Below are 24409 nucleotides of genomic sequence, written 5' to 3' on the forward strand. Positions count from 1 at the left end.
ATGAAAAGATTATAACATTAAGAATTTCTAGTTTTGTAGCCAGAATAGTCTACCGATGCTCTGCATACCACATTAAAAGTGAACATTCATGTGTCAGCTACATCTTCTTATTAAACAACCAGGAACTGATACACTGTACTTTTTGTGGAAAATAGTAAGACCAAAGTAATCTTGAAGTACAGTAGAACCTCAAAGTTATGAACACCAGAGTTACAAACTGACCAGTCAACCACACACCTCATTTGGAACTGGAAGTATGCAATCAGGCAGCAGCAGAGATGAAAAAAAAGAGGAAATACAGTACAATAGTGTGTTAAATGTAAACAACTAAATAAATAAAGATAAAGTTTAAAAAAGATTTAATAAGGTAAGGAAATTGTTCTTGTGCTTGTTTCATTTAAATTAAGATGGCTAAAAGCAGGTTTTTTCTTCTGCATAGTAAAGTTTCAAAGCTGTATTAAGTGAAAAGTTGTAAACTTTTGAAAGAACCATAATGTTTTGTTCAGAGTTATGAACATTTCAGGGTTACGAACAACCTCCATTCTCAAGGTGTTCGTAACTCTTAGGTTCTACTGTATTTCTACTGTAGAAATACTTCTACTTCTACTGAGGCTCTACTGTATTTCAGAAAATGTAACTTGTTGCTTTTAGTTGACATGTAAAGTTATCTCTTTCCCATAAAACAAATTCAATGTTCTGGTTAAAAGGTTCCCAAACTGTGCTTCCTGCCCCTTGTTCACTTGCTTGGTGGTCTGTCAGGAAAGCACTAAATTGTCATGTGGGGCTGGCTCCTCTGTTTCCCGTTCATATATTTCTCTGAGACAACTACAAATTCACTAAATTGCATAACTGTATTTATTCCTGAAAGCTGAATAAAAGCAAGCTATAGCTGCCACATGGATGTTACATGATGACAAAGATAGGTAATGTGGGCCACACATTCATGACTGGGGCAGGATGTGGGGCACAAGTCAATTTCTCTATTATGATGTAGTCTGTGCTAAGAAAAAGTTAGAGAATTCTTGCATTATACTGTGGTTCAATTACAATGAAACTTTTCTTTTTGAAACTTCTGCAATATGCAGACTGCAGCAGAAACCACACAGATTCATATCAAATTAAAATTGGTATTATCTCAATTTGTTATAAAAGTTTGGAAAATACACTTTGAAGTATGTGCCCAAAATAAAACCTTAAAATAAAATGCATTTGTCCTTCCAAATTTGATTTAGATGATGCATCTATTGTACTAGTCATAAAAAAGACATTTCAGCTACGTGTTACAACATATTCAGATACTGGAAAAAAATTAGCTTTGCTACAGAGCCATACACTGAAGAATTACATGAGGATTTACTTACAGATGATCCTGGAGTTATTCTTGACACCACCAGAGGCATTTTTTGATCAACACCACCCTGCAAGATGTTAAGTAAACAGTGACTATAAATATACTCTTAGAATGTAAGCAGTACATTATACAACAAATAGTCTATTTTTTGCTCCTATGTGAATATAAAATTTATGCTTTGTACCTCACTGTCATGGGCTTGACGTTGCAAGGTGCTCAGTACTCATGCTTAGGTGCTATGCTGAACTGGGACCAGAGAACTCAGCATCTTGCAGGATCAAACTATGAGTCTCAAACCAGCCACATTTCTTTATCCCTTTTATATTTTATATGCCACTGAAGTCTTATGGACATAAAACACATCTTCCCCAGGACTCATGAATGAAACAGATGACCTAACAATGCCCATGAATAAGTGACAGGGATCAGATGCTAGAACTGGAGCTGGATTCTCATTTTCACTATAGCCACTTCATAGCATTCAGGCAGTGTAACAGGGCCTTAAAATGGACATTAATCAGAAAGTACAGAAGCTGCCGCCGCACCTCTTTCCCCAATTCCTTCATTTACTAGTTTTTACCTTTGCAATAATTAGCTCACCACTGGGTGCACACACACCATTAAGATGTTTTGTTGATGATAAAACATGAAGGGCCTACTTCTCCAAAAATAAGTGCCTGATGTTAGGCTCCATAGTCCACCTGTAGGCACCTGAATAAATGATCTGCTTTTCAAATGTGTTGGACATACAGCAACTTCTACTAAAGACAACAGAAGCAGTTGGATGCTTGCTTTAGCCAATGAGGCCATTATTTGGGTGCCTATATAAACAATTTAGGAACTTAATCTTAAGCATCTGTTTCTAAAAAATCTTTGCTAGAGTTTTTAACTCTTCAAAAAAAAAAATCCTTGTAGGACAGCAAAGGATCGTCATATCCCTTAATCTCTTACCTCTGATGCAAACATGGACATTAAAAATGGAAACAATATTGATTTGATCAGTTAAGACACTAGTTACTTAACTATGTTGCACGTTCATGAGATTTTAAGGCTCCCTTTTTACCTTCAGATTAAATCCAAATTTCCCATCTTCATCTGGAGTGATTCGCACCAAAAGCAAATCTCCATCAATTACTTCATTCTGCAACACATTAAAAAAAAAAATCTTCTAAGATTTTCTATTTCTTAACACAAAATGATGGCAAAAAAGAACACAATATTTCCTATACAGATTAATTCATATTAGAAAAAGAAAAAAGTAAATGTGGTAAAAATGAAGAGGAGCTAGGATTGTACTGTACATAAAAATTGTTTGTATTTTCCTGTTTATTATATTGGAAATGGCAGAGACTACCACAATTAATGCTGCATAATGGTTTCGATCATAAGCCTGTTGCCCATAATTTTCAGAAATTGTCACCTCCTCAATGCCTGATCCCTGGCCAAAGAGGACTTTTTGTTAAGTTTCAGACAAAAGTAGGCTAGACATTGATTTCAAGAACTATAAAAAATAAACTTTCCCATAAAAAAATGTATTTGGAATCTTTTTGAAAAGTCCCACAAGCCAGAGTGTCTGAATTTTGAGGTGTAAAATTTGGCATTGAAATAATCTTCATTGAGGGGTAATTCACTTTATGGATCCACAGCAGAATTAACTGCGATTAGACTGAGTTACTGGCCTTTGAAAATTGCATGCTGAGCATACTTAGATTTTTCAAAACTATAATCTAAAGTGCAAAACTTAAAAAATAATGGCTGCACATAGAGCTGGTTGAAAAATCTTACTGACCAATTTTCCATCAGAAAATTAAGTGTCATTGAAAGGGAATGGGAAATCCCAGCATTTGATTGTTTTCCTCCTCCTCGCTTGCCCACATCAACATTTCATTCCTTCACCCCAAGAAATATCATTTTATGAACCATCCACAACATTTCATTGCAATTATCCCCTTCTTTGCCCTGAAGCATTTGAATTTAATCTTCCCCCAATAGCATTTCACACTCCCCACCAAGGGGTTTAATTTTAGCTATTCCACCATCCACCCTTGCATTCCCTGCCACACCCTAGGCATTTTTACTTTACCATACACCTCTCTCCCACCCCACTTTCCACAAGTGGTTTAGTTTGGCAGTCGCCTGTATAGGAGGGAGAGGGGAGGGGGTAGGAAAACAGGAAGGGAGGGGAAGGTTGGTAGGCCCCTGGAAGACTTGTGAGGCTGGGGAGGGGAAGCAATAAGGGGGCTTTGGGGCTAGGTGTGGTGCTTGGGAATAGTCAGCACAGCACTGGAGTTGGTAGTAGTGAGGGAAATCAGGGGCCCTGGGCAGCAGCCCTCTCTGGAGGGGATGGGGAAAAGGGGTTAGAGAGATTGGGCGGCAAGGGGAGCCAGAGAGTGGTGGGCAGCTGTTGCCTGCTGTCTATGCTGAGGGACACTGCTGTCTATCGGCATGTATAACAGCTCTGACTGGCTTTTCTTCCTCCAGAGATGGGGAATTAGGGCAAAGGGCAGACAACTACATGGGGCTTTCCCCTTAAATTAGGGGTTTTCTCTGCAGGTGGGTCTGAAAATTTGGAGCCTATGGAAAACCCACAGAGCTGGCAGACTTGCTTGCCACATTGCATAGTGTTTTCCTCTTTGGTAAATGTAGACCTTAATAAACCAGACTTACTCTTATTAGTGCATGCCATTAAACATGTATATTGTGCAACAGACAAGTTAACATTGCTGGAAAACCCTACGAATGCTTTATCTCACAGACTGGATGCACATTTATACTAGTCCTTCTCTGTTTGCATTTAATTCAGCCTTGTTAAACAACTTACCTTATCACAGTAGTACAGACTGGAATCTTCTGTTAAGCTCCCTTTTGTGACATTGTCATATGTTTCTAAAAACTGTTTGTCCACCCCATCCAATGGATAAGAGCCTGAAAAGTTACCAACTCCATTGGGAGACTGGGACAAGGCAATCGGTGAGGTATGAGTCAGACAGTTCTGTGTTGGACTATTTTCCAATACATTCCTTCATTAAAAGAAAAAGATAAAGTACATTAAAAAGGTACTGATATTCATGGGTTTAAACTCAACATGCAGTAGAAATTACAAACATATAATATCAACTTCTTATACCAGAGCGCCAGTTAAAATTGAGTGTCACTTTCTATTTAACAGTAGACTATTTTAAATGCTCTAAAATCCATTATTTGGATTATCTTCAAATTTGCTGTGCCTCATAGGGGTGGGGGATAAGGTGATTTGGTCAAAATTTGGGATCATTTGAACAAGGCATTCATGAGATATAAGCTACCCCACAGAAAAATCCAACATCTGTTGACAAAATCATCTGATTTTTAAACTTTTTTGCATACATCTGGGGCTCAAACTACATCTCTAATCCTCCTGAAACTGATCTCAGCCACTTGGCATTTATCCCAGCTTCTGGGGAAGCAATATTGAAAATACTGAAAAAGTTATTAAGGGTAAAGTTTATAGAAGTTTCATCTCTGCCTTCCCCCCCCCCCCCTCAAGCTTTCCCACATCCATAGCTCCTATTTCTTTTCCCCTTTAAAACTGAGGAAGAGTGGGGAGCTGGGTGTTCAGAAAATGGCACAGTACACAGCACTGAGATAGTGGTGGGGATGTTTTCATTCAGCACAGAACACCTGATTGATATTAATGAGCCACTTCACACCTCTCTGAGCTTCCTATGTTGCAGATGGATTTGTAGAGCTCCTTCCCCATACACTAGGCCCAGCTCTGGGGTAGTGGACTTGGCAAAGATGAGGGCGGAACCAGTATGTGCATGTAAGGGAGGAGCAGGGGTCAGAGTAGTGGGGGTTTGTGTGCGGGGGGGGGGGGGGGGTAGTCAGAGCAGTGGGCGCGAGGACGTGACCATTGGAAGTCATGGAGCAGTGTCGGACCAGTGGTGGGGAATTCTGAGCAGTGTGGAAGAATTTAGGAGCAATTAAAGGGTTGTTGGAGCAGTGCAGGAAAGAGTGGGGTGCAAAGGAAAGCTGTGCAGTAGGAATGTTGGGGGCTTTGAACTCTGTCCCCCAAAACCCTCTCTCATCCTATTCCCCCCCTCGCTCTGTTTATCTTTAAAAAATGTTCCCCACTGACTCCATTCTAGTCCTTGCATAGTTCCTGCCTTCTCTCTCCAGCTCCATAGCCTGTGGGTCCCATTCCAACACCCACTTCTCCCTGTGGAAGTAAACTGGAGGAGAATCAGGCTGTGATACAGGCAGAGAGAAAGAAGACACGGAGATGATGCAGAGGCAGTGAAGTGATTAACATCCAGTCAGTGCATCCTGTGGCCACGGCAATCGTTGCCAAGGAGCCAGAGGCAGTAAAAAAAAAAGAGCTGGGCTGTGGAACATGGGGATACTGAGAAACTATTCTTAAAAATGACAAGGAAATGAACTTCACCAAAATTTCATTAATGCAGTTATGGTTGCCCAGCAGTGCCTTCTGCCATACAAGAATATTGAATTCAGCTATACCCAAACTTCTGAAAACCAGGACAAGAGCAGTTACAACAACAAAAACAACCCTCCGAAAACCAAGACATAGAAAATTAAGTTAAAGTACACATCATCCCCACAATGCAACCTTAACTCTGTTCCCTGGAGCTGGAAACAGCCATTGGAAATGGTTCGGGATGAGGTAGAGTGCAATAATAAGTAGACATGAGGAAGTTCTAAGAGAATGTGCCATTATTTGTGGTGGTGCAAAAATTAGAATTCCAGCATTTATCTGCATGCACTCCAACTACCTTACTTCTTGTACTGAACAGCGGTGGATTAGTTGGAGCAGATTGGCAGAACTTTTACACTAATACAAGGAGGAGTGCATGTTTACTTTGAAGGATTAGGTATTCTTCATTTCAGCACTGTGTTCTGGAGGTTGTATCAGTAGAGATGCACATGGGGATTTTCTTGTCAGCAGTACATACAAAACAGTCAGGGCCAGCTCCAGGCACCAGCTTAACAAGCAGGTGCTTGGGGCGGCCAAGGGAGAGGGGCCACATGTGCGGCAATTCGGGGGCGACAGGTCCCTCACTCCCTCTAGGAGCGAAGGACCTGCCGCAGCCGATCGTGGCTTTTTTTTTTCCCAATTGCCGCCGCTGGTCGCGATTGCGATCGCGGCTTTTTTTTTTGCTTGGGGCGGCAGAAATGCTGGAGCTGGCCCTGAAAATAGTGGTCTCTGGCGCTTAGTGAGGGGTAAGTGAAGGTAATGTCTCAGAAGGAATGCTCTGAGTCAGGGGTGGTAATATTAAAAAAGTCTGGGATGGTTTGTGTGGAGTACGCTCAGTGTTTGAGTATAGGCCAGGTGCAAGTAGCTCCTGTTTGCTACATCTGACCTAGACTGAGTTTTGCCTTAGCAAGAGAAGGTTTTAGACTTTGTCCTATAATGCCCAGGTGATATATTCCCAGAGCACTGTGTAGCTTCTGTATTATTGTGTCTTGGGGCATTGCTTGAAGAGAATAGAATTAAGGTTGCGTTGAAGAGTGGAGGTATGATAAATTCATATTTCCTGGTTTTTACGTTTGCATTACTTTCATTCTTTTCTTCATTTGCCAGTTTTCAGAGGCCTGAGTGAAGCTGAACTCAATGTTTTCAAAGGTTACAAGACAACACTGTGCAACCTTAACTCTGTGGTTAACCAAGTTTTGGGACATTTAATTTTACTACCTTGCATCAGCAAGGTGAATGGAGTGTTTTTACAACAGTCACAGAATATTCAGTTCAAGAAAGAAACTTAAATTTTCAGCTTTTTCAGTCTTCAGTAGTCCTTATTGTTCATGAGAACACTTTGCTAAACCCTGAAAATGTTTTAAAGTAGTGAACTATATAAACACACACATCATGTAAAATAGGAACAGCACCTTCAAGATTTTGATTTCTCTAGTAATTACTGTCATTAATATTGTATACCTCAAGATATTTATGACTCGAATATAAATCAGTATTATGAAGATACCAAAGTTATATGTGTAAGTGGATCACACTAACAATCTTTGAGGAATATAGCAAATTTTCACATTTCACTTGTAACATTAGATTACAGTCCATAATGATTCCCCAGTGCAGGAAAAGTTAACACTGTGCTAGGGATAGATGTGACTTCCAAACTGCTTAATTTAAGGTTTTGTTGTGCTATATAAAGAATTACTAGATAAATCACCACCAGATTTTAGCATAATTAAACTTTTACTATATATTCTACAGAGCAATTTAGAGAAGTGACTCTTTGCAAATTACAATGTTTAGATGCTTACTGGCATGTCAGAATTCAACATATTTCTAAAGATTAGTGTGGGGATTTTTTTAAAGATCTCTATAAAATGACATTTTTCTAACCATTTAAATAGAAAGGCTTCAAAGATTTCATTCGGTCATAATTTTAGTTCATATCTGAAATCCCCACTTTCAACAGTAAAATTTTTGTATGCTTATAAGAAAACTCACTTTGGTGATTCTTGTTCAGATGACCTGTCAAAAACAATAAGCGAACATAGGATAAATATCTTTAGGAGAATTGGAACAAAGCACACCACAGTTCTAATCTAAGAAAAGAACTTCAAGGCCTGAGTGCTGTATTCACAGCAATTTAAGAACTTAATTTTAGAACCTAGAACCTGAACCCAGGAAAAAAATTAAAGATTTTATGGATCACTCAAGAAATATTAAAACTAACCCCAGCATTTCATTTCTAGCACAAAGCCGGCTAACAAAAAAGTGTTATCTGCAATCATAAACTATACTGGTGCACAGCAGTGTCAGGATTCAGATCGTTTAATAAAATACTCCCTATCACTCAAGATGGAGCTCTTTGTCATGGCCCACAAAGACTACAGAAGGCACTGCTGATGCTCTGCAAAAATCACATGCTGAAGACACAAATGAAAGTGGCACAGCCCTTGCAGTTAGCAGAGTTGCAGTATGCTTGTCCCCACAATGCAAGGCAGAACGGCTGCTTACACAGAAAGCCTGCAGACAAAAGCATAACTGCATGCACATGTGTACGACACAGTACAGGGAGCAAAGGCAAGTTAAGTGGCGTTCATTACAGAGCAGCTTGACCAGGAAGAGCAGGGGTTTCTCAAGATTTTTTCAAATGTGGTCCACATCTCAATAGAGATATTGACTTGTGGACAGCTCCTCTCCCATTCATGATTGCATAAATCACTCCGGTCCTCTCTGCAATCATAAAATCCCTGTGTCAACTACAACAATTGCTTAAATGGAAAAGACTAGGAGAGTATTTAATATATGTTTAGCTTTTCTTAATGTGATGGAAAAACTGAAAGCAAGGAGGAGAGCCAGCACCATGTCACCAGTCAGCTCTCTGTGGACCTTCAACTGCTCCACAGATCACTGGTGGTCCACAGTCTTGGAAACACAGGGTTGCATATAGCAAGACCAACAGCCCCACCCAACTATAAATAGGCATAGACCTTGACGGTTCCGGTTCCCAACCCCAACACAGCAGCTTGGATGAAGATTTGGAACACAGATCTAGAATAAACACCCTAGAAGTAACTGCCTTCTTCCAAAAGTCAGGAAAAAGTTCTCTTACTGAAAATTTTCCAACACATTTTGGTCTATCACGGTTGTTTTTACTTAAGTGGGCCAGATCACTATATCAAGGTCCAGAGATGAAAAGATTGGTTGTTTTGTCATTTTCTGCAAGAGCAGATGTTGCTACGGGCAGAGCCCTATGTGCTTTGTGATTTTGCTGCCATGGAATATGCTGATAAATTGTGCTCCAGAATATAAACCTTCTTTTAAAATATTTTAACCAATATTTGCATATCTAATCCTTCTGTAATATGAACCAAGCATAAAAACAAATTGGACAGAGATGACTGCAGACGGCCTGAAACATTTCCGGAAGTATAAATTGCTCCCTTTATCTCAATGGTGTATCAACCTGAAACCTAATAATGACAATTTAAAATGCCAACAGTGTTAATTATTTCACTTTTGATCACTGAAACATACAACTAATGTTCTTATCCCATGGTCCCATCTGCTGTCCCAAACTTTCTCAGCTGACAAAACCTCTAGCTTCCCTCCGGAAGACCTTTACAAGACAGTTATGCATTCTGAATAAAAAAATTCTGCAGAAAAGTGATTTTTTTTTAAAATAGCAAATTAAACACGAGGAATACCGTAGCCAGCGTATGATTTATTTTTATATTTAATTCAGTAAAATTGATTTTTAAACGTATCTGAAGCTACCACCGATCTTCTGCCTGTGTAACTTACATGCTTTATATACTGCAGCATTTGAACTTGTTTGACTCATCAAAGGGAGAGAAACAGTTTGGAGGGTGGGGAGGTGGACATAGAGGGCAACTCAGTCAGGGCACAGAGCATTCAGAACTAGAGTGTGGTAGTTACTAGACATGCTCAGTAGCTGTTTCTGAACCTGTACAGGAACTTTTCATTGTGGTCAATCCGCCTGGTGGGTCACCCTCCAAAGCTGAGCATATCAGAGCATCAGGTGGGGCGGTGGGGAAAGGTTATGAATATATGAGTTAAAAAGAGAGCCCTGTGGACTCAGCAGCTGATCATCATAGGACCAAGAAATGTGCTGTGAGGGCTGCATCCCAGTCCTGTAGAATTATGGATGCAGAGCAATGCTATTCCAGCTTTACTTACTAGAGAAGCCCTCCATTGGGATGCTTCCTCCACTGTGGTCTGTGTTATAGATCTAGAGGGAGAGCTGAGGGGAGCATATTTTACCCTAGAAGCTACAGAGCTAGTGGAACTTATATCCAGCTATCAGCTACCTGCTTTCAACTGGGATTTTGCCTCAGTTAAAGAGAGAGAATGGGGCAGAGCTGAGTTTTGGGGAGGGTTTGTAAATTCTTGCCTGACTTAGCTGAGCTTACTGGGAGAAGATGGTGCCCTATAGAGTGAGAGCCTCACAGAGATCGAGGGAATGGATGTTTTATATGCTGATCCCAATATCTGTGCCATTTTGAACACAGGCTGCAGATTTCTGTTTCCTCGGCAACTGAGGAGCAGTCAGCTGTTAACCCAAGGGCTGGAATACGACTAGCTATGGAGATCCCCAGACTGTTTGCTGACGGGTTCTGAAGTGTTGAAAGACAGATGTTCCCACTCTTCTCAAGCTCTGGGGAATCCAGGTGACACATAGAACATATTATGGCCACACTACAGAGACTAAGAAAACATCTCAGAGAAAATTAGAGGGGAATGTGTTTGTGTGTGTGTGCACTAAAGTATAAAGGATGTTATCTTGAAACTTTATATTTTAATGTATGTAACAGAAACAAAGTGGGGAACTCTGTAAAAGAAACACCAATAGATTTACTAATAGCTTTTCTTTAAAGGTTATTCATAGTTTTCCAAATACCATTTACCATATTTTATACTGTTTACTGTGTGCATTAAATGTTTTAGTAAGACAGTGTATGGCAGTCTCTCTTTGAAATGGACTGGGAACTATTAACACCTGTTATCACGGTTTCACATACAACAGCCGTAGGGTTTGACGCTGTGCAATGCTTTCTGAAAAGTCACAACCAGAGAGAACTTTAGTCTGTGCTTCAGCGAAGAGTTAAACTGAGGTGCAGAAAGAAGGGGAGTTTAACAGAGTTACACATGCTATTGTTTTACCATCCCACAAGTGCTGCACCAGAATGCTACAGCCATCTATGGGCCTTGCCACAGAATTTGGTTAAGGGGTAATAGAAAACCAACACTGAGGAACTAACTGCACACCACCACTGGGAGAAGCACTGGACACCCCACCTCACCCCACCCGCAGGTCATATTCTAGGGATTACAGTCTCATTGAATAGGGAATATCACTGTGAGAAGGAGATATTCTATATGAGAGTAGTTCTTCACATTGTCTTCTGCAGACCGCTCAGTCTACATGATGGTCTTTCTTTTACAATGTCCTCTTTCAACTTCCTAGTCCACTGCCAGACACTTGTTGCTTAGATATTTTATTCTACAAATCACTAGAAAGGGATCTGCTGACCACAGTTTGGTCCTAAATTATGAGTTCATGGGACAGGTGCTAGGGACCTCAAAGAGAATTGGTTTCAAGGAGCTGACACAATGAACACATGGCTTTTCCAAGGATTTTTTTTTTACCTGCCTGTTCAAGCAACTAAGCTAAATAGATTAAATATCATATTACCTGCAAGCAACTTTGTCACCTTGTTTTGTGTATGTCTCCCTCTCCTCCTCAGTGTGATGTCATCTCCCTGCATCCCATCACTGTATCTAACCTGGATTGTAAAATCCTTAGGGCATTATTGTTATTTTTGGTTATGTCCCTGAAAGGTTCCAAAAGAATGCTGCTGTTGTTATAAACAAATGTTAATAATAAGAGCGGCTAAGCCTTTTTTGATCTACAACTCTGCAGATGGGGGATCTGGGACAACAACTATCTACATCCTTATATAGTAGTTATCTCTAGAAATAGCATGTGTAAATATACCTGTGTATTTCAGTTAGTTAAAAACAATTACATGAACTGTGGTGGTTAAATTAGAAGTCATTAAGTGATATTGTAGAAAATATTATAATGAATGCCAAATAGTAGTGAACTTTAAACAGAAAAAAAGTATTTTTGCATTCAATTGTTTAAAACAGATCAACTATATTATATAATGCCATCTGGGAGTAAAAGCCATAATTAAGCATTGCTGCAAACTAGATCCATAGTGTCTATAATGATAGAACTGGAAGGACTTCTAGAGGTCACCTAGTCCAGTCCTCTGCACTCATGGCAGGACTAAATTATATCTAGACCAAGATCTTAAAATTTATTTAAAAGGAAATCAGCTATTAAAGCTTTCACATTAAGTGAGGTGACATACTAAAATAATTCTTTTTTAAAAAATTGGTCGCTCAAATTAGTGCAGGTGTAGAAGGTTATACCATACTTACACCTCACTAAGTGTGAAGAAGAAAAAAAGGTGGGTGGGAGAGGAGGTAATAGTTTTATTTCATTAAGTCACTTTAATCAATTTTTTCCCCAAAGCCTCAAACCTCTGAACACCAGAAAGTAAACATGCTGAATGTCCCCTCAGACTGCTCTGCTCTTGTAAAGAGGAAGGGGTACTAAACTGAAATATAAAAGAATCCTGTGTGCAACTGAATACCCTTTTTTGCTTACAATAAGAGCAGAGCAGATGAGTATGGTGGAGCAGACGAGTATGGTAAGTGCTATGGTGACCATGTTATGGTGCCTCTTAATTCAACTTTGATATTTTCTCAAAATAGAATTTAAAAAAAAGGAATAAATACCTCAAGTCCTTTTTGCTTTTCTAACATTTAATTAAACATCAGGCACAAAAATTAGACTGAAGAATGTTAACCATTAGGAGAACATGAAGGTAAGGAGGAGTCTGGTGGCACCATAAAGACTAACAGATTTATTTGGACATAAGCTTTCAGGGGTAAAAAACTCCACTTCTATCTGAAGAAGTGGGTTTTTTACCCATAAAGCTGATGCCCAAGTAAATCTGTTAGTCTTTAAAGTTCTACCGGACTCCTCTTTGTTTTTGTGGATACAGACTAACATGGCTACCCCTTGGATGAAGGTAAGGTGCAAGTTAAGTGTTGATTTAGAAAGCCTGGAGATACACATTTTTAAAAACTGATTCACAATTTCTTCCTTCCATCCTATACCACTCCCCTTGGCAGGGGTGAAAGTAAGTTAAAGGACTTACCGGTATGCTGGAGTCCTGAGAAGGGGCTTGGCCTCAACCAGAAGAGGTGTGGCCTCAACTGGAAGAGGCGGGGCCTTTAAATCAAGATTTAAAGGCCCTGGAGCTCCCCGCTGCAGAGGCGTCTGGGAGCCCCGGGGCTTAGGGGCAATTTAAAGGGCCCGGGCTGCCGCTACATCAGCGGAGCTCCAGGCTCTTTAAATCGCCGCCGCAGTCCTGCCGCTGCTACCCCGGTGCTCCGGCAGCCAGGCTGGGGCAGTGTTTTAAAGAACCAGGGGCTCTGGCCACTGCGGGGAGCCCCGGGCCCTTTAAAGAACCACCCAAGCTCCGCTGCCACCACTACCCCGACATCACGGCGGCAGGGCTCCGGTGATGATTTAAAGGGCCCTGGGCTCCAGCTGCTGCAGGGAGCCCCGGGCCCTTTGGCTTCCCCAGGCTAGCGATTTAGTCTGGTCTCGCATAGCATACCAGCTCTTGCCGGTAAGCCGTACCAGCCTACTTTCACCTCTGCCCCTTGGTCAGTGGTAAATACCTAACCATCACAGAAATGATTAAGAGTGCTACCTTGCATTACTTACTTCTGGACAATACTTCTCTGTGTATTACCTAACAAAGGGAAAGGTACCATGTTTACTCTCTCTGTGGAATGAATATTAATTGTCTGCCCAACTGGATCATTGCAGCTCTACATGTGCAACTATGAACTATTCAGTCTCTTTTCTAACAAAGTTATAATAGAATAGAAATGTTTTTTTTTTTTAATTTATAGAAAGTAACTATTCAAGTACTTTGGATACTGGACAGAATAATAAACAATTATACCACGTAATGAAAAAATGGAGATCTCCCACATAACCAACTAATCCTTAATCAAGCACTCTAGAACCTAACCATCCTCTCTCTCACCTCTGGTACAAGCCAAGGAAAACAGATAAGCTCTGTAGCGTGTTTGGAAAGTCACTGAATCCAGGCTCTCACAGATCAAGAGGAAAGTGCATTTATGAGGTAAGGACCCTTTACCGAAACATCTCTGCCATCAACCTCCTCTCTTTTTAGAGGGATGGGGGTTGGGCGCTGTCACAACTGCCTATTTAGTAAAATATTTGACTTACAAAGCTGTATTGTGACAGGATGAATATTTGCTTCATGAAAGCTATTACAGCATATACCAGTAACACTTGCTCATAGACAATGCCTTGCCTCTATTTCAAATTTTCCTTCGGAGTCCTTCAGTATTCTGAATTTAGTTTTTTTAATAGTTAGAAGTCTGACTGTATACATCAGTATGGGGGGGAAAGGGCTTTTTGTAACGCATTTTCTGTCAAAGCTAAAATGTTCCCTTTTTTACTTAATTCAATTTTAAAACAACATTAAATACTGACGCCTAGGTGTCACTTGCCACTTTCAGTCTCTTCTATTATCTATTGTTCTCTTAAACATTAGTTCTAAATAATTACTCAGGCATTCAGATGGAAATTAGATGTAGGACTAGGAAGGAGTGCATATCACTTTTAAAAAAAAATCCATTACGTGGCCTACATATTTTGTCTAAATAGCAATTCCGTTCCAAAATCTGGAAGGATGAGAGATGTCTGCATAAAATAGGAGTTCACTAACAGTTAAATATGAAAAATGTAAAGGAAAATATTATGGTAGACAATATAACTTTACAGTGCATTCAAATCTCAATTAAAAGCAATGACTTACATTATGTTACACAAAGAAAATGAATAGGTGGGGAGAGTAAGCTAGGATAAGTTTGAAGGAATAGGTGATAACATCGGGTGCTGGTACAGGGAATGGTTAAAAGGTTATTTTTCTGCAAGCAGGACAGAATACGTAGGTTTTGGAGATATCTGTAAACAAGTTCTTTTTAAGTCTCCCCATTCAAGTCCTCTCCTAAAAAGTAATGATCCAAAGTTGTGGTCCTTTAGATGTATGTCTACACTGAAAAATGCATCATGTTGGAAAACATAACAGGTTTTAACAAACATGGTGTTAAACACAACTTTATGCTTGGTCTGGACAAAGAGTTATGTTTAAAAACAAGCAAGCTGCTCATGGTAAAATTAAATTACGGCACGTTAAAAATATTTTAAACACTACTCTTCTTGTCCACACTAATGTCAAAGTCATGTTTAACACCATGTTAGTGAAAATGTTTTAACGTGCTTCCCAGTGCAATGCACAGTCCCAGTTTAGACCAGCCCTATTCCATGGCTATTCTGTGTTCTGTACAGAATAAGTTTGAGGATCTCAGTCCAATACCTAGTGGACAGGTGGTCATATCACAACACATATCACCAAATTTTGGGACTAACTGCCACCAGAGTTTCAGAAAACATCACAAATTAATAGCCATAGAAAGAGAATTTCCCCCTCTTCTTATAGTGTTCCTTCATAAGTCAGGGTACAGGCACATTGTAGGACAGTGTGCAAATGTGCATGGTCACTAACTGCTACATTTTCTGTGGCACAGTTAGTGACTTAATTCTCTAGGGCTATCATTCTGGCAACCTTTCACAAATGCTAAATTCATACAAAAATAAAGGAGGGAAAATAATTAGTAATAATATTAGGATATGTAGGTGCTAAAGATGTTGAACAAAGCTATATCAGTGCTATTTTTTAAATATACATTGCTAGTTTGTTCTTTTGTGACATATCTATAATTTTTGCAAGTTTATAAATAGCATAAAAACGGGATAGGTTTTTAGTTTTATTTTTAAAAAGTGTGAAGTGTTAATAACTCATCAGGGGATGAGGGTGCTGCAACAAAAATGTGACCTCCAACAAAGGACAGATCTGAATTGGCAGGAAGGCAAAAGGTGCATGTTAATGTTTGTGCAGCACTTTACACTTTCCAAGTGCTAACACAAGAACAAGGAAGGAGAGGAGGGCATATACATTAAGGTCCTTGAAGACTTTCAGGATGGAATGATGTGACCATGCAGAGGTGTGAAGATGTCCAAGATATGCTAAGAGGCTTCAGAAGAATTTTAATTATCAAGGAAAGAATGAACAAACGTATGGAGGAACAAATCAGAGGAGTAAGCATTGAAGCAGCATCAGATACAGGATATGTTTGAGACTTGATAGTATATTTCCAGTATACTAGATGTAGGGGGGAAAAAAAAAAGAGCTCAGTATCAAGGATCCACTCCACATTTATCAAGCTGAAAAGAAAAATGGCTATCACAGTTTAAAACTACAGATGAGACCATATTTTTTCTTGCCAAATAAAAGAACGTCCATGTTGGTGTCATTCAGATGAAGAAAATAAAGGCACGGCCAGATGATATATTCAAGAAAGATATGCATGGAGACAAAGAAGAGATCAGGGATAGATTTAAAGGAGCAAGAGAACTGAGTGTCAACAGCACAGAATTGATGAGGGGATTCAATTTTGAAATAATATAGTAGGGTAGGTGGGAGATATAAGTGTGCAGAGGAATGAGAACAAAGCCTTAGGAACCTACCGAAGAGCTGGTTCTTGTCTGAAATGTACTTCAAGATCAAGAAAGAGCAGAAAGAAAACAGACAAGTGAAGCAGGACGAAGAACCAGTAGCCGGAGACATCAGCATAAAATCAAAAGCTTTTAAAAGTTTATCATCAGTGTGGCCAACAGTGCCCTGAGGTCAAGAAGGAAAACTGTAAAGAAATCCTGTTTAGCAAAGTGGAAAGCATGTAATGGCCACTCAGTTCTGAGAGTGGGAGACAGCCAGAATAGAATTGATCAAAGATCCTCTGAACAATCAGGAATTAGAAGACACAAGAGAAGATTGCAGAGAGAGCTAACTGGATTTGAGGAGACAGTTGTTAAGAGTATTGAGATCAAGGAGGAGTTCCCTGAAAAGCAGTGATGGCTGCACTTTAGATAAGGCAGGAGTATCAGTAGACATGGCAAAGCTGAAGATGGCAGTGATATGAGCTGGAGTGGGGTAGCAAAATGGGAGTAGAGAAGACAATATCGAGTTCAAGGAAGGAATGTTGATCTCTGAAAGACAGATGATAATATTCAGGGGTGGGAATGCTGGAGATTACAGGAGAATTGAGTGGATGCTAGCGGACAGAACTGGTGGATGCTTGAGAGGAGGGGGAGACCGCTCAGCCACAATGGTACTGAGGCACTTTTACAGTGGAAAGAAATGACAAACTGCAGAGTGTGTTGATAAGGAGGAAGCAAAGTTGGGTAGTTGAAGGAGTAAAATGATAGTGCTGATGTGTAAACAAGGTTTGCTAATAATTTTTGAAGTTACAGAACAATTAAATAGTATTGTGATAGGGTGTACACTCGCAACACTGTGCCCCAAGGGGTATAAGGGAATACAGGGCCCACGTAGCCCCACCCTACCCCTACGGGCCTGGCGAATATGCTCTGACTGGAGGAGAGGGTTAAAAAGGAGCTCAGAAGCCCAGGCAAAGGGTGGTGGATGGGCTACAAGAGTGAGGAATTCTTCTCCAGCAAGCCAGACAGAAGAGTGAGCCTGAGTGGGGACCACCAATTGGGTAATGTCCTCAAGCAGAGCCTTCTCTAACCATCTCCCCCTTGAGAACTCACAGGTAGAGCAGGACCCCTCCTTTGGACTCTTCAGTTGTGAGGTGATTGGCTGGCTGGCGTATAAGGGCCATGAACCAAACTGAAGGGATCTATAGGCAGGAAATACCCCAGGAAAGCAACTTAGACTCACTGCAAGAAGGACTCTGCCAGTGTTACTTCCTACAGGCCCTGGGATGGGACCCAGTGGAGAGCAAGTGTCTGGGTTCCCCTACCACAACCCATTAAGGGTCTTGACTTGACTTCAAAGATTCCTGGCTTAAGATAGGAACAGGCACCACTATCACCCTGATACAGAGACAAGGGGCCAGAAGTTGGGTATAATAGCCACTAGCTCCTGGCCCTCTGAGCTCCGTATCATAGGTACCTTTGTGGAAAGCCTGACAGAAGATTATACAGCCAGAGCAAAAGGCCACACAGGAGAGGCTATGGAGTAGTGCATATTTATTTATAAGGATTAGAAGTGTCTCAGAAGCAATTATGAGTGCTACTTATTCCACTTATTAGGATTAATCAAAATCCATAATGATATAATGAAGCCAATGTTCATTTTAAACTGTAGTCTTTTCAGGCTAGGAATCCAGGACATGGCACACACTGTAAACCAACAGTACTATATTACAAAAAACAAGAGAATTTGTTTATTTTAAATTGATATTTAGTGCCAATAATTTAATAACTATTTAAAGAGATGCTGTCAAAACCTACAAATCACTAATGAGACAGCATCCCATTGCCCAGTCTTTTTTTTAACACACTTATTTTTTTTAAACAGCAAAACCTATCCAGTTTTCAAAACGAGGCCTTGCACAACTTTTTAAAAATACTATCTGATAGACTTGGAATTTAACCACAACTTATACAAAATACTGAAATGTTTGAGATTGCGGGTGGACAAACAGGCTTGCAACACATATTTTGTGCTCTCTGGCAGTTCTGCTTTTGTAAGCTGGCAGGAGACTGAAATAGACAAGAACTGTGGAAAGGAGCATTAAGAGACAGCTTTTCTATTCACATCTATGACCTCAAGAAACCCAGTTCTTAGACTGAAAACAAAATGAAAAACCCATCACCAGTAATTAAGGTATTGTTAGTCCATGCATTGGAAGCTACTATTTAAGGAAATTGTCAACCATGAATGTGCCTTTGACATGGTAATTGGCTAGGACGTGTGTGGAGGTACAGAACTATTCTGCTGACTCTCAATGGCAGGCAGACCTGCTAGGTCTCAGGCCTGATCTACACTGGGGGGAGGAGGGGACAGGAGAGGGAGGGATCGACCTAAGATATGCAACTTCAGCTATGAAGCCTCTCGCTGCAATGGAGTACAGGAGTTGGCGGCAGACCGATCAGGGATCAATTTATCGTGTCTACACTAGACACGATAAATCGATCCCCCCATAGATCAATCACTACTCACCGATCTGGCGGCTAGTGTGGACGTACCCTCAGTAGTAACTCTGAAGGACAGACAATGGAGAACAGCAAGAGAGCTAGAAGGTAGGTCAAAGTTCTGCAGGAAGGAACCCCGAGAAGAGCCAGTTTAAGAGGGACAGAATTTTCATTTCTGAGTCCAGTCCTGCCTTGGGACTTGGATAATAAAAACAATGTATAATATTTAGCAGCAGGATGGAGAGAATACAGTGTCATTTGATCTTAATTTACTTATATATTTGTTCAATAATCTAAATAAAAAGGAAACATACAAATATCTGTATTTTGAAGTAGTTAGTTTCATGATGGAAAAGTATGTTATGAAAAATGCATAATCTTTTAAAAATAGATATTACCTTTATTATTTTTTTAAAAAACCACAGTACATAGTAGCTATATTTTCAAAGTTTAAATAAAATCCAAGTTGTCAGAAGTTAGCTGATGCAAAAGAAGTCTACTTCAAAATTCACATCATGTCACTTTGTGATGTAATCCAACAGTTATAAAATACAACTTCACCTGTTTTAATATAATTCTATTTGCATCAGAGGGAGATCTTTAGACCTGGATTAATAATTTGTAAATGACAAAGGTCCAATCAAACATTTGGACACAAAAGTGAAGCAAGTTTCCAACTGAGTGCTATTTTTGGACACAAATGTTGATTCAAATTATTTTTTACTGATATTTTTCAATGGCTTTTTTCATATTTCATGTATGAACTTCAGTTAATTCATTCTCATTATTTCTTATGAAAAAGTCAATGCATCATTTTACAATCATTTTAAAAAGCAAAAAAAGGTAACTGCTAATATTAACAAGCTGTCAGAAGTTTGTAAATCGGGAAAATGGTCAATTCCATCTGTTAAAATAATAACCAAGATAGAGCTCCACTGAAAGTCTTTTGTAGCACAGGAGGTTTTTTAATATATCTGTATACACACACACCCTTTTGACATTCACAACTCAATTTGATGATATTTCTAATACTTAATTACCCACTAATATGATAAAATATTTTAAGTATGAATGACTGGACCATCTGTTCCCTGAAAGCCACAGCTACAAGGCATTCCACATTTTCTCAACACATTCATGTTCCCATTTTGTAATAAATTACAACCAACACATTTTAAACACTGAAAATGAAAACATGTGACTAAAACTCACCAGAGAAACAAATTAACTTTTTCATCAAGAAACAGCGACCTTGCTTGGAGAGCGAATAAACTTGCCATTGGTTCATTTACCACTGATGAATGCTTTAAAATAGTAGGTAACCTACCCTCCTCGCTTCACAGTAAACCTATCTAGAAAGATGTCATCCTTATGCCTTTCACTTTCTATAGGATACTCAGTAAGTACTGATCATAAAGCTGCTTGCCCTAAATATCTTACAATCTATGTCAAGCTTTAAAGAAAAAAAAAAATCACCTAATTTTTATATAAACTACCAGAGAGCTCTATTCTAAGAACTGAGGAAGATAAAATAGAGCTGAGCAAAATCCCAAGGGGAAAGGGACAACTAAAACAATAGAGAACAGTAGTAAATATCTCACCTTCACAAACAACTGAAGGAAACATCTGCAGAGATTGGTTTTGCCCTTGTGGCATTCTTGAAATCCAGACTTTTTTTTTTTTTTTTTTTTTTTTAAATATAGTTAGCACCTGGTAGTGCTGTTAAATCTAAAATTGTGTCAGCATTTTCATTATCATCTCTTTTCAGAGATTAATAGGAGGGACAGGCTCAAGATTCAAATGTATCTTGCCTCTCAATTATATTGGTGGGGGAAAGGAAATAATCTTTTAGAACCACTGGTTGAGTTCTGCTGCTGTGGCCCTAGTTTGGGATCCGAGTTGGATCTAATATGCAAACAAGGCATGGGTATGGAAAATGAATTGTTGATTGAAAATCTTGTGAGCACAGCTTGTGGGATTCAAGGCCTACAGAAGGCCATTACCCTGTGCACCTGAAGCAATTTTTAGAGCAGCAACAACATGGGAAGTAGGTAAGCGGGCCCAACCTGACCCATTCCAGCCACGTGGAGACTAGGAAAGAGGCTGGAAAAGAAGAGAAAAATATGAGGAAAGAAGGATCCCTTTCCACTGTGACCACCTCTTCCCCAAGTATCAGGGGGTAGCCGTAGTCTGTATCCACAAAAACAACGAGGAATCCGGTGGCACCTTAAAGACTAACAGATTTATTTGGGCCTAAGCTTTCGTGGGTAAAAAACCATGAGGTCTTTTACCCACGAAAGCTTAGGCCAAAATAAATCTTTAGTCTTTAAGGTGCCACCGGACTCCTCTTCCCCAAGCTACACAATCTGCACACTGGAGCCCTCCACTTTGATGCAGTCAGAGGAGAATTTCTGCACAAAAGTAAAAAGCATCATATAGCTACTTGCCCTTTCCACTTCAGTTATTGTGCAGGAGTCCAATTATTTAGAAGATACTTACAAGGAAATATCAGTGCTACTTTTTAATTAGAGAAATTTATAAACTGAATGATTTTCAGTTCCAGTTCAATATTTACATATACATCAATCTATATCAGAGGAGTATGCAGAATTTATCTGCAGCAGTGCCAGCATATGATGTATATACTCAGATACACTGCAGCATTACACATAGAAATTCATGTGAGAGCACTAGTTGATTTCTAGAAAGCTATATATCCAAAAATGTTGCTATTTATAATAAGGCTCTTCCATTCACCTTGTACTTCCACTATTCATTGGGTTCCTGTTCAAGGGATTTATAGTAAAGACTTAATGTGTGATTGTACAGCCATGGAATTTGCTGCAGAATCCACCCTGGCCGCAGAATTGTGTTTCAGAATCTAAATTTTCATTTTTTAAATCATTATATTTCTAACCCTTATTGTTGCAAACAATCTTGAAAATGTCAAGAGTGTAAACCAATGGAATGTTATCTTCCTGAGCCTGCAGACAGCCTAAAGGAATGTCTTAGATATATGAACTATCCCATTCATATCAATGAAATTTTAACTTTGAAACCTACAGAAGACAATTTAAATGGCAATATTGTTAAGTATTTCATTGCTGATCATTTTAGCAGAAACATCCAACTAATCATCAATTTCAAATTGCTCTCATGCCTCTCCATGTGCCACAAGCCCCAAGTTCCCCTCGGGTCCAATCCAAACCCAATAACCTGTGCAATGCAACTGTGTTAATACAAAAATCTTTGGCATAATAGAGAACTGGAAACATGGCTACAGCCTAAAATAAACATAAAAATTAATACAGGGGCTACACTAGTGATTGAATTGTCCATTTTAATTCATTAAAACATACTTTTTAAAAATTGTTTTTAGGTTAAAATGAAAAAAAACTGCCAGAGAATTTTCCTTCTACCGAGAAGCAGTTTTGAAGAAGCTAAAATCTTGCCACAGAATTTAGTCCAGCTTGCCAATGTCTGGTACAGTCCTCTGATAGAAATCTATCCAGCAAGGGATCTAGTACACAGCAGTAGCTCTGTGAAAAGCAATGCATGTAGCATTAAGAGGAAGCAAAGAGTAACGGAGGCCTTTTTGCTGTCTGGCATAGAGGAATCCATACGTGGATGCATCATTTATACAGAGCATAGCCAATCACATGATATTATTTCCAACAAAAACAAACAAATTCAAGACAAGCCAGTTCCCAGTCCCTCCCCAAAAACCAAGCTACATAAAATGAGACTGCACAAGACACTGCCAGAGGCAAAACAGTGAAAAAATTCAAACGCATTTCCATTACTCACCACACAATGCAGTATGTCCCGCTTTGGGTCAGTATACATACATTGTGCTAGTAGAGACAGCTGATAATTCTGATACTTGTATTTGCGCAAGAGTTCGCTCCAGTCACTCATTCCAAACAGCTTCAGATACAGGGTCAGACAGTGATTAAGAACACAATCTAAATTTAGGAATGCCTGTCAAAAGCAATCCTTGTACACAGATTTTAAGGGAGTTTTGGAAGGGTTTTTGGGGGGGAGAAGGTAGGAGGATGGGAAGTGGTAACTCTCCAGCTGATGCTGATCTCTCAAATTGTACAGAGACAACATATTACAGAATTCATATAGGAACATGAGGCAAAGCAACATTGTTAAGAAAGGCAGCTCTAAGTGAGAAATCCTACTAATATATATATCTGAAAGGGATGACAACAGCCTGACAGATATGCCAGTGTGACACATTCAAAAGAAAGATAACTGATTCTTTACTGACATGGAAATTTTAATATCCGGAGCCATCTGATCAATATCTAGGGGAAAGGGAGGAAAGAGAGAGATCTCTCCAGTGCTTACCTGTGCATTGCAGATGCACATGACATCTATTACTAGTGGAGAAGACCAGGAGTAACCCAACAGGCAATGATTCAAAAAACCCTGGGGCCTGAATATTCTTCACAGTCAAATGAGGCAAATGATTAATACTGCTTGTACAGCTGTTAGTTCATACAAACATCCATGACACTACATTGAAGTTCAATGTCAATGTCCCTAGAACACTCAAAATGTTACATAGTCCATCAATTACTTTACCACACAGATGTGAAATATCCCATATCCCCTAGAGCAGTTCATTTTAAAGAAAATGATTGAGACACAAGAAACACGACCCATGCCATTCTACCACCAAACAACTTGCTCAATTCACTGGCATTACGATCTGGCTGAATCCAGGTCCCTTTAGCTGTAGGATCCTTTGGGTCACTCAGTTATACATTCTCCCAGACTCTGACATCAGGTGCCATGCAGAAAGTATTGTTCAGAATCACATGTTCCACGTGTGTGCACAATGGGATGACAAAGTTACAAAGACCTTGAAATTAAGTGCTGAACACAGCCTACTTCACCACTCATGTGGACAAATGGTCAGACAGTTATGACACACACAGCAGATTGGAATCACTCAGTTCCACCACTGAGTTATGGATTCCTTCCCCATATATTTTGCATTTCACTAGAGCCACTGTTTTGGCCCAGCTGCAGCTGGTTATACTGGGATGCCCTTCTTAGGCCATGTCTACACAAGAGTTGAGTTGATTTAAGTTACGTCGATGATTATAAACCACTGTAATTACATCACTTGGGCATGTTCACACAACGCTCCTTGTGTCGGTGGAGCACATCCACAGTTAGTGTTCTAGCAGTTTTCTCCATCCCATCATTCCAAGGGCTTCAGAGTGCATTTTATACCTTTTCCAATTGCCCCTGTAAACTTTGTGCCTGCCATCTCTGCCTGAACGCATGGATCCTGCACTGCTCACCAGTCTTGTGATAAGCATTATGAACATAACACAGCTGATCCTGCAGCGTTTCATGATCTGCGAATCTG

General features: G+C 39.7%; 1 protein-coding gene across 6 annotated transcripts in view; it reads right to left on the reverse strand.

Moving 5' to 3' along the window:
- The window catches only part of PTPN3 (protein tyrosine phosphatase non-receptor type 3), a 279790-nt gene that overhangs the window by 50719 nt on the left and 204662 nt on the right, over positions 1 to 24409 (reverse strand). For all 6 annotated transcript variants that reach the window (XM_034761382.1, XM_034761381.1, XM_034761380.1 and 3 more), the window contains 4 exons: positions 7818 to 7841; positions 4173 to 4371; positions 2415 to 2492; positions 1362 to 1418 (listed from right to left, as the gene is read on the reverse strand). In XM_034761382.1, the coding sequence (XP_034617273.1) occupies positions 1362 to 1418; positions 2415 to 2492; positions 4173 to 4371; positions 7818 to 7841 (358 nt within the window). The remainder of the gene's footprint in view (positions 1 to 1361; positions 1419 to 2414; positions 2493 to 4172; positions 4372 to 7817; positions 7842 to 24409) is intronic.

The sequence above is a fragment of the Trachemys scripta genome, chromosome 2 (assembly GCF_013100865.1).
Source record: "Trachemys scripta elegans isolate TJP31775 chromosome 2, CAS_Tse_1.0, whole genome shotgun sequence".
Classification (NCBI taxonomy): domain Eukaryota; kingdom Metazoa; phylum Chordata; order Testudines; family Emydidae; genus Trachemys; species Trachemys scripta.